At 36.1% G+C, this 12,191-nt stretch overlaps 1 protein-coding gene across 15 annotated transcripts in view; it reads right to left on the reverse strand.

The window, feature by feature from the left end:
- VPS13B (vacuolar protein sorting 13 homolog B) overlaps positions 1-12,191 on the reverse strand; it is a 915,182-nt gene that overhangs the window by 839,253 nt on the left and 63,738 nt on the right. For all 15 annotated transcript variants that reach the window (XM_049854595.1, XM_049854593.1, XM_049854590.1 and 12 more), the window contains exon 4: positions 10,722-10,842. In XM_049854595.1, coding sequence (XP_049710552.1) covers positions 10,722-10,842 — 121 coding nt within the window. The remainder of the gene's footprint in view (positions 1-10,721; positions 10,843-12,191) is intronic.

Raw genomic sequence — 12,191 nt, forward strand, 5'->3', positions numbered from 1 at the left:
TATTGAACTTAATGCACATGAAAAAAAAAATCATTGCTGACGAGTCAATTCCAACTCACAGCGACCCTATAGGACACAGTAAAACTGTCCCATAGGTTTCCAAGGAGCAGCTGGTGGATTTGAACTACCGATCTTTTGGTTAGAAGCCACAGCTCTTAACCACTGCGCGCCCAGGACTCCAAGATAGGTAATATTAAGAGGCTTATCAAAGTGACACAGGTAGTAAGTAGCAGATCCAGCGGAGGCAGGGGGGAGGGGGGATCATTAGCAAGACAGTCTATTTAGTGAAGTGTTCACTGACTAAGAGAAACCATATAGACCATACTTTTATATTATTTTTGTTGTTGTTTGTCATACACCAATTCAACAATCGCTACATGTACAATTAATGACACTGATTACATTCTTCAGGTTGTTCAACCATTCTCATTTTCCAAGTTGTTCTTCCCTCATTAACATAAACTCACTGCTCCTTAGGTTTCCTATCTAATCCTTGGAGTTGCTGTTGTCAGTTTGATCCCATACAGACAGTTCTTAAAAAAGCACAATTCTCAAGGCAGACATTCTTTACTAGTTAAGCTAAACTATTGCCTGGTTTTAAGAAGACTTCTGGGGATATTTCTGTTTTAAGGTTTAAAGATTATCTCTGGGCAATAGTTTCAGGGGTCTGTCCAGGATACATGTCTCCAGAAAGTCTGAATTTCATGAGAATTTGAAATTCTGTTCTAAATTTTCCCACTTTTGATCAGGATTCTTCTATAAAGTCTTTGATCAAAATATTCAGTAATGGTAGCCGGGCACCAACCAGTTTTTCTGGTCGCATGGCAAAGGGGACACCTGTTCACAGAGGCAATTAGCCATACATTTCCTCCTACTATTTTTTTATTCCTGACTCTCCTTCTTCCTCTGCTACTCTAGGAGACCACACCTTCTTAATAACATAAAACTAGATCTCATACAATGATATTCCTATACTACAAGTACTTTGTCTGGTTTCTGCCTATTTTATACTATTTTCCCAAAAGAAAAAAGATTACTATATGGTGATTATACAATATATTAGGAGAAGATTAGAGGAACTGTAATTTAGTTCTTTAAGCTTCTTTTTGAACCAGCTGTCCTCATCTCTTCCTACTTTAAAAGCCATAAAAAAATTTTTAAAGTTAGGCCTGGGGGAGGAAAGATAGGAGAAATGGAACTATCCTAATGGATTCAATTATTAACACTTACTAATATACAATATTGAAACATGGTTAAGAAAATGTAGACAGGAAGAGCTACAGAAAGAGAAAAAAGAACACAATGAACAAGACAGAAAAATGAAAAGTATACAAGGAAAAACTATTAGATGAAAGCTAAATGAGAACATGGGAATAAAAAAGAGAAACAGAAATAACTGTTTTTTTTAAAAATGACTCAAAACAAGTAATTTCTCTCTATGCCTTACCTAGAATCTCCAAAAAATTTCTTTTAATTTCCTGCTACTGTGAAATACTCTTTCATCTCAGTAGTCTCTTACATAATAAATGTGTATATCGGATACATTACTGAGAAATTTAATTGAAAATATCAATAAAACCAATTAAACATAAACAGCATAAGAAAAGGCGTGAAAAAAAAATAAAACCTTTTCGCTTCATTCAAATGCATTTTCTCCTACAAAAACCTGCTTAAAAACTAATTATACGCTTATATTCCTTAAGCCAGAACTTCACTGGACAAAACAGAATCAACTTCCTTCAGCAGCTCACATAGTTAACATCTAAAATGAGGACTGCTGGGGGAAGGCTTCTTAAAATCTATTCAACGATTAACATGTTTTCAAAATCCAATTCTGTTATCTATTCCCAATGGATGTAAATAAGAAATGGCATACTACATAGGTTCAAGTTTTTCTAAGTATATGGAAATTACTAGAAGTTTTTAAAGTGTCAATTATCGTGTGCTATAAAATTAACAAAGTGTTAATAAATTTAAAGCAAGATACTCTTCTATGAAAATAGATGCTAAAGTAATTCTAAAAATAAGGCTTCCAGAAGAAATTTTAAGAATCAAAATTTTCAATCTTAGAATGTACATTTCCATGCTATTGCTATTCAACATAGAGTAGTTAAATATCTTGTCTTTAAGAAGTCAAGTCAGGATGACCAATATGGGTTTTCCTATTTCTGAAAATTATGTCATCTACACAGAATTCGTAAAAACTGCTTAAGAGTTCATGAGCTTGTATTATTTTCAAAACACAGAATAAACCCTCCAAGATAGCACTGGAGAAAATGTATAATGCAAAGTAATAAAAACACAGTAGTATAAATGTATTTTAACTGACAGAATACTACCAATGCATTTTTCATCTATTTGTTAATATTTCCCGCAGTTTCTCACCATAAAATTGACATACAAACTGAGATGAATAAGCCAATTCACCAAAATAAAAGAATCAAATATCTAAAAAGAACCACTTCTATAGAAGACTATTTTTCCTTATTAAAAATATACCACCAAAGTAACACGGAACTTGCCAATGGAATAAATAGTGCATCATCTCTATAATCCTTCACAATAACTTGGTTCTAAGTAAACTACAAAATAGTATAAAACATCAGATCTAATAGTCTCATTGCTCCATATTTAGAGAATCTCCAGGAATTTATCTGTTCAAATGACTTAGTAGCAATCCAGATCTACTCTGCGAGCGTCTGAAAATGCAAGGTCACCTTAAGTATGAGAGCATATATTATATTAGATGGCTTTAAGACAATATCCTATTACTTGTCTACCTTTTCAGAAATTCCTATCATTATTCACACCCTCCCCACCCCACACCATACAAACCCCATTCCTGTAAACACATACATCTAGTCCAATGGGGCCAAATGAAACAACAATGAATTTTTCATTGACTTTACTCCTTGACATACAATGAATTATGTCTCAAAAAAAATATGTATTGGAATCCTAACCCCTATACCTGTGAATGTAATCCTGTTTGGAAATAGGGTTTTTGTTATGTTAAGGAGGCCATTAGCAGTGTAGGGTATGTTCTAAACCTAATCACATCTGAATTATAAAAAGCACAGATCAGACACAGATGTATACACAAACTGGGGAAGACAGAAGCCATGTGAGGATTGCCAAGAACCAAAGAATACCTGGGGCTGCTGACAAGAAGGGAATTTACACAGCATAGGCCCTGATTTGGACTTTTATCCTCCAGACTGTGAGAAAATAAATTTCTGTTCATTACAGTCACCTACCTGTAGTACAAGCAATCCCAGGGTTACAAACATCCAACTCAGGGACAACTCCTACTCACCCCTAAATGTTACGTAACTTTGCCATCACTTTGAGAAGACTAAACCAACCCCTACTAGCAATAAATTCTTCATGACATTCACCTTTACTTGCTGCACATGTAGCTTCAGCTTTCAAATCACTGAAAAGGCTACTAGCATTTTCTTGCACTAGCCAAAAACCTAAACCCATTGCCATCCAGTCGATTCCAATTCATACCAACCATACAGGACAGAGTAGAACTGCCCTAAAGGGTTTCCAAGGAGCAGCTGGTAGATTCAAACTACTGACCTTTTCCTTGCAGGGGGTTCTTAACCACCTCACCACCAAGGCTCTTCCTTGCACTAAAGCTTAAGGCTAAATAAGAATAGTATGCACCTGTTTCGACTTACCTACGAATTCTGAAAGACATACTTGGGAACGGATCTTGTTCGTAACCTGGGGACTGCCTGTACTTGTGTTACAGCAGCACTACCTAAGTAAGACACTCATGTTCTTCCTTGGTCCATTCTCCCTTCATGTTCAAGTCCAGTATAAATGTCATCTCCACTATGTCCTCTTCTCCTATGTCCCCTACCCTACCTATTAACAGTTAAGGAGACTTGTCTCTACCACTATTCTTGGGCTTATATTACTACAGTCATTTCTATGTGTATATCTACTTATCTTCCCTGTTAAAGTATGAAATTCCAGTGGGTAATAATTATATCTCTTTCTCTGATCTTCTTAAATTAAATGGTTTACGTCAAATAATCTTGGTTACAAAGCGACAGTGTCTACATCCAATTCATCCTGATGTGGTCACCAATAATCCACATTGCTCAAAATCAGGAAATCCATGGTTGATGACTTGGTTTAAAAAAAAAAAAAAACCAAACACATTGCCATCTAGTCGATTCTGACTCATAGCAACCCCACAGGACAAAGTATAATTGCCCCATAGGATTTCCAAGGGGCAGCTGATGGCAAACTGCCAACCTTTTGGTTAGCACCTATCTTAGTCATCTTTCCCAGTGCCGTCGAGTCAATTTAGTCATCTAGTGCTGCTATAACAGAAATACCACAAGTGATGGCTTTAACAAACGGAAGTTTACTCTCTCATAGTTAGTAGGCCAGAAGTCCAAATTCAGGGCACAGCTTTCTCTATCAGCTCTGGAGGAAGGTGCTTGTCATCAGTCTTTCCTGGTCTAGGAGCTTCTCTGCGCAGGAACCCCGGGTCCAAAGGACACACTCTCCTCCTGGTGCTGCTTTCTTGGTGGTATGAGGGCCCACTGTCTCTCTGCTTGCTTCCTCTTTTATATCTCAAAGATTTCCTCAGGACACAATTCGATCTTGTACATTGAGTCCTGCCTTATCAACATAACTGCCACTAATCCCATCTCACCAACATCATAGAGATAGGATTTACAATACATAGGAAATTCACAAAATGATGGACGATTACACAATACTGGGAATGATGGCCTAGCCAAATTGAGACAAATATTTTTGGGGGACACAACTCAATCCATAACAGCAGCTGAGCACTTAACCACTGGACCACTAGGGTTATACGTAGATATTTTATTTAAGGAAAGATACTTAATTTAAACAGAAAGACTACCTCTGTAAACAGGCTCCCCAGAATACCTTGGCCAGGTAGAGTAAGGGATATACAGATATTACCCAAAAATATCACAGTCTAGTTCTTTGGTGTAAAACTAATCCGTAGGCTATGTACCATCATATAAACAATTTAGGTTCAAACGGTAAAAGGAAAAATAAGTTCTTTGTAATGTTCTTGCCTCTTCTGGAAGGTTCAAATTGTTTCAGAATAAAAACTTATTTTAAAAGGCTAAGGAAATAATGGATTTTTATTGTCAATGCAGTACAAAGGTCCAATAAAACATGAATTAAAAAGCACCCATCATATCTGACAACTAGATGGTAAATATGACAGTTTCTGTCAGAGCTATGGAAAATAGCTGTCCGTTGAGATTTCTGCTATCGCCATTGTTATTTAAGATAGTTGCAAAAGTTCTAGATAACTAAATAAGTGGAAAAAGAGAAATAAGTATAAATATTGGAAAGAATACTAAATTTATCATCACACAAAGATGACAGTATTATTTACATTAAAAAATCCAGAGGAATCAGACATGGAAGGGACTGGACAATGGGTTGGAGAGAGAGATGCTGACGAAGAGTGAGCTACTTGTATACGGTGGACACTTGAGACTGTGTTGGCATCTCCTGTCTGGAGGGGAGATAGGAGGGTAGAGAGGGTTAGAAACTGGCAAAATTGTCATGAAAGGAGAGACTGGAAGGAGGGAGCGGGCTGACTCATTAGGTGGAGAGTAAGTGGGAGTATAGAGTAAGGTGTATATAAGCTTATATGTGACAGACTGACTTGATTTGTAAACGTTCACTTAAAGCTCAATAAAAATTATTAAAAAAAAAAAAATCCAGAGGAAACAACTGAAAACTACTGACTACTGATCAGCGAACAAAACATAAAAATTAGCTTTACTATATAACAAAGTGATGAAAAGAAAATAAAATAGTAGAAAATTATAATCCCATGTTAGCAATAAAATAAATGAGTTAGCATTTGTCATCTATAAAAGTTTCAAGGAAATGTTTTTTAATAATAAAAATCAGCATTGGACCAAAAATGTGCTTGTATGAAACTACTGGTACAAACTTTTCACAGAGTAATTGTCCACACATGCCAAAAACCTTAAAATTACTCATATACTTTGACTCTATAAATTGGTAAGAATTTATCCTAAGGAAATAAAATCATAGGTATACGCAAAGATTTACCTACCAGTAGATTTTTTAAAGCATATTATAAAACTGAAAATGACAAATAACCCAAATATCAAACAAAAAGGAATCAGTTAAATAACTATAGAATAGGTATACAATAGAATATATACAGTGATTAAAATAATATCGTAAAAGAAATATTAATGGCCTAGAAACATGTTCCTAAAGAAACATTAAATTTTTAAAAAACGCAGATTATAAAGAAAATGTGTGTGTGTGTGTGTGTGTGTGTGCACGCGTGTGCAGAAAGAAAAGAGTCTCTAAGACGCTGTACTGCAAAATGTTAACAGGTTCCTATTCTGGGTAAGACAGTGTAAGCAGATGCTAACCTGTCTTTAAACATAAACGTAGCCACAAAACCCAGAGAGAATGTATGAACAGCTATTTCAGGAACCTGATAAGTAAATAGCATGCATGAAAGCGGAAACAGAGCAATGTAAAACAGGACTTGTAAGGATAAAACAAATCATACAATGGTTGATATAAATTAAATTATGTCAACAATTACATTCTAATTTAATTTTATTGTGGTGAGAGAGAATGGTCAATATGATAATGATTCTTTAAAATTTTTCAAGACTTCTTTTCTGACCTAGTCTGGGTAAATGTCTGAAAATATTCAAAGCGGGCATCAAAACAATATTTACACTGTCTTACCTGCTGGGGCACTACGAGTTGGAATCAATTCGACAGCACTGGGTTTGGTTTTTGGTTTTGGTATCTGCTGGGTGCAGAGTTCTAAGTGTATCTACTAAAAAAACTTGTTATTTTTTATATCCAAAACTTCAAGTTTTAGGGGGGTTGAATTTTTCCTGCTTGACCTATCACATTTCAAGGCTATATTGTTAGCTACATACAAAGTCATAACATATTTTTTTGGAGAACTGTACCGTTTATTATAACTTAGTATCTCTATTAATTATCTCCATTAACACTTTTTGCCTTAAATTTTATTTTACCTGATTTTCATATTACAAATACAGATTTATTTTTGGCTAGTGTTTGTCTGGTATGTCATTACCCATCCTTTCATTTTCAATCTTTCTTCCCCCTTTGTTTTACGTGTATGCTTTGGAAGTCACACACACCTGAGTATAGTCACTGCTTTGTTTTGTTGTTTCTGGGTGCCAACAAATCAGTTCTGACACACAGAGACCCTACAGTACAACAGAACAAAACACTGCCCAGTTCTGCAACATCCTCACAATCATTGCTATGTTTGGGCCTACCGTTGCAGCCATTATGTCAATCCATCTCATTGAGGTTCTTCCTTTTTTTTTGCTGACCCTGTACTTTACCAAGCACGCTGCCCTTCTCCAGGGACTGGTCCCTCCTGATAACATGTTCAAAGTACCTAAGACAAAGTCTCACTATCCTCACTTCTAAGGAGCATTCTGACCGTACCAAGAAAGCCACGGCAGATTTGTATAAACATAGATTTGTTCATTCTTCCAGCAGTCCATGGTATAGTCAATACTGTCCCACAACATCGTAATTCAAAGGCATCCATTCTTCAGCCTTCCTTATTCACTGTTCAGCTTTCATAAGCATATGAGGTGACTGAAAATATCATGGCTTGGGTCAGGCGCACCTTAGTCCTCAAAGCAACATCTTTGCTTTTTAACACTTCAAACAGATCTTTTGCAGCAGATTTGCCAGTGTAATATGTCGTTGAGTGTGAATCCAAGTAAAATGAAATCCCTGACAACTTCAATATTTTCTCCATTAATCATGATGTTGCTTATTGGTCCAGTTGTAAGGATTTTTCTTTATGTTGAGGTGCAATCATTACTGAAGGCCGTATTCTTTGATATTCATTAGTAAGTGCTTCAAGTCCTCTTCACTTTCAGCAAGCAAGGTTGTGTCATCTGCATATTACAGGTTGTTAATTAGTCTTCAATCCTGATGCCAAGGTCTTCTTCATATAGTCCAGCTTCTCTGATTATTTGTCCAGCATACAGATTGAATAAGTATGCTGAAACGATACAACCCTGACTCACATCCTTCCTGACTTTAAACCAATCGGTATCCCCTTGTTCTGCTGGAACGACTGCCTCTTGGTCTATGTACATTTTCCGCATGAGCACAATTAAGTGTTCAGGAATTCCCATTCTTCACAATGTTATCCGTAATTTGTTATGATCCACACAGTCAGATGCGTTTGTATAGTCAATAAAACACAGGTAAACATGGTATTCTCTGCTTTCGGCCAAGATCATCTGACATCAGCAATGATATCCCTCATTCCACGTCCTCTTCTGGATCCGGCTTGAATTTCTGGTAGTTCCCTGTCGGTGTACTGCTGCAACCACTTTTGAATGATCTTCAGCAAAATTTCCTTACATATGATATGAATGATATTGTTCAATAACTTCCACATTCTGTTGGATCACCCCTCTTTGGAATGAGCACAAATATGGATCTCTTCCAGTCGGCTGACTAGGCAGCTGTCTTTCAAATTTCTTGACACAGATGATTAAGTACTTCCAGTGTTGCATCAGTTTGCTGAAACATCTCAACTGATATTCCGTCGATTCCTGAAGTCTTATTTGTCTCCAATGCCTTCAGTGCAGGTTCCTTTTACTGCCCATAAAATATTATTAGCGCTTCCTTAAAGCTCCACTTTTGTTTCGCTTTGTATTGTGGTTGGTGGTTAACAAAATCTCCTATACTAAAGAGTTAAGTTTTTGAAGGCAAAGACAGCCTTCAATGAGTTGGTTTAGCATATTCTGACTTACAGAAAAAAAAAAAAAAATAGAGCTATAAAGATTTAGAGAATTAAACAGCCTGCCTCAAATACAACATTTTAAGTCAATCTAATTAAAACAAAATGAAAGCTCTTCAATTATCACTTTTTCTGTAATAAAATATAAACTGCAGATATTTTTAACATTAAACACAAAATAATAGTTTGAAGCATAACCTACTTAAAAATAGATCAGTATGCTAATGAGAAAGAACACTTGTGTGGCAGAGATGCCTGGCTAGTCATCAATAATTTGTGCTCCCCTGCCCAGTATGTAGGATTGTCAGGAAGATGAAACCTCCTAGCAATATATAGCATTCAAGCAAATAGTTTCCCTCAATGGAATTTGAACAAAAGGGCTACATATCATTTCCAGCCTGGGGTTATTAAGCCTGGATGAATCTTTCACAGAGTCCCTGGGTAGTGCAAATGGTCAATGAGTTCAGCTGCTGACCTAAAGGGTGGACATTAAAGTCTACCCAGAGGCGCCTCAAGCCTCAAAAAAAAAGACCCAGCAATCTACTTCTGAAAAATCAACCACTGAAAACCCTATGGAGCAGAGCTCTACTCTGACACACATGGGGTCACAATGGGTCAGAACTGACTCAATGGCAACTGGTTTGGTTTGGGTTTAGGTGTTCTACAGTCTCTCTCCTCTTGAAACAGGCTGAAAACAACAGAACCCAAAGTTTGGCCTAGGCGACAGCAGAGCTTCAAAACAAAAGGAGCCTGGGTTCTTAGTGAAACACTATCTTTGGGCTGGAACATGAAGGACTAACACTTCTGTTGTGGTGGTTGCCATTGAGTCAACTCCGACTCATGGCGACCTTATGTACAACGGAATGAAACGCTTCCCAGTCCTGCATCATCCTCACAATCATCATCATGTATGAGTCCATCATGCAGCTACTGTGCCAATCCATTTCCCCGAAAAGCTCCCACACCCCTGTTGGCTCTCTACTTCACCAAACATGATTTTCTCCTCTAGCAAATGATCCCTCCTGATGGTATGTCCAAAGCAAACAAGTCAGTCAATGTTCTGTTGTGATGCATAAGACCTTCACTGCCTAATTTTCAGAAGTAGATCAACAGGCCTTTCTTCCTAGTCTATTGTAGTCCGTGTATGCTTCAAATCAGTCAGACTCAAACTCTTCTGACCCCTCCCTAGTACAAATATTACATCATAATCCAGAAAACAAGTGTATTCCAGTGTCAACTACACCTGACCAAAGAGAGTGACTGATAAAACTAAAAGAGAAGAGACTGACAACTCCTAACTATAAAAGGGTAGCAATGAATTTGGCCACAGAGCTGATATAGTAATGATCATGTTTTTCTTTCATTAAATATTTATTAAAAAACCCACTGCCATCAAGTTGATTCTGATTCATAGTGACCCTATATTTTATCAAGGAACTGTTATTTTCAAGCCACTGTTCCAGGTAAAGGAAAATTTCAAGAAATGAGATATATGATGTATCAAGTCTCTCCCTATAAAAAAAATTTATGATTTCATTAGTGAATTTATAGCTTCCGAAATCAAAACAATCCACTGTCTTTTCTGTTTATCACTAGGCAAAAGGAACAAAGAGACTATGAGTGGGAAATCAGAAACCAATCTTTGCATGAAGAGGCTTTAAGAAAAAAACTCAAGAAAACAACATGCTGCAGAAGATCAAAATCTTGATCAATGTTATTTGTCAGGGCTCTGGACGTATTCTATCCTGAAGTCATGCAACAAATGCACATGCACATATAGCCCAAAACTTTGATGACACTAAAAAAGGCTGGAGTGTATATTCTGTAAAGGGCTGCAACAACGATCACTAACAATCGAAACTTTGGTTTTACCAGTCCTATTAGAAGTTACCTGGTGGTAAATCAGGATCTGTGGGAGCAGTTTGCTGAATTCTTCGGGCTTTTATTGATGATTTTGTGTTCTCAGTAGTACTACGGTTGGTAGAATTAGAGCCACAGCTTTCATGGTCATCCTAGTTTTGTTTTCAAGAAAAAAAAAAAAAAAAGCATCGATCACCATTCAAGAACTAGGAAAACTTTTGTTGAATATATGCAGTTTTATGGTTGAATATATGCAGTTTATGGTTACTAAGTCAATTAGATACACTCTTATACTTTTAGCTCTAAAAATCTAGATAACCAAACAATTTTCATGATTTGCATTCTCAAACAGCATTTAAAAAAATAACTAGTAGTTTAAAATCACAAATTCTTCCTTTCGTTAGCTGGTATCAAAAAAATTACCCGACGATGTGAAAAAACAACTTTATTTATGCTCTTTCAAGAGAAAAGACTATTTAATGAAAGCTTTTAAACACTTTCCATCTCTATCAGAGCACAAAATAAACAGAAACGGTCTTAATTTTCCCCTCTTTGTTGCTTATATGTTAAGATTCTCACTATTTTGAGTTAAATTAAGATTCCAAGCTGTCTTCTGAATTGGCTACAATGATTAATCTTAATCATCCACAGAGTTTTTTACATCCTATTTGATAATGTTTACTGAATTATTAATCAGTAAAAAAAATTTTTTAATAGGTTATGACACATATAGCATAGAAACACAAATCCTACACATTTTTAGATTTATTTCCTTATTTATAAAATGCAAAAGATTACTCTTTTCCTTCCTTGATTTATTTACATAATGAAAATATTTATTTAATGCTTCTTAAGTGCTACTTGCTGGATTAATAAGACAGATACAATACCTATCCTCAAGGATTTCAGAATATATCAAACACTTAAACAACTAGTGCTACAACAGCAGTACTTATTGGTTGTCTGTAATTCCGACAAGAAGAACCTGAGAGGTTAGGCCCTTAAAACTGAGTATAGGAATTTTTTAGGTTAAGAATAGAGGTTAAATGGGGGGTAGGGGGGACTACAAGCTAGAGCAATACCAGAGTACAAACAAGGAATTAGTTGAATAAGGTCACGGTATATGTTAAGATGGAAGAACAATACCAAAAGCCAAAGGGATAACTCAAAGAATGAATGAGAAGTTAAAATTAAACTAACAAGCATAGATTGCTCTTTCAAAAACGATGACCATGAGCAGGAGGAAAGAGATGGGGTGGTAATATGAGTTAAAAGCATCTGGTATCTTTTTATTCCTTGTTTTAAGGATAAAAGAGTACATTTTGGATTGAAGGAAAGATGAATATTAGGAGTAAGAGATTAAAAATACCAACTTGAAGGGTAACTTATGGTGGGTGGGTAACACTGTGGACGATCAAATTCATTAAACAATAATGAAACTATTTTATAATACAAGAATGGTGATAGATATAATTTTTCTCTCATACATTTGAAGAGAAAT

The sequence above is a fragment of the Elephas maximus genome, chromosome 15 (assembly GCF_024166365.1).
Source record: "Elephas maximus indicus isolate mEleMax1 chromosome 15, mEleMax1 primary haplotype, whole genome shotgun sequence".
Classification (NCBI taxonomy): domain Eukaryota; kingdom Metazoa; phylum Chordata; class Mammalia; order Proboscidea; family Elephantidae; genus Elephas; species Elephas maximus.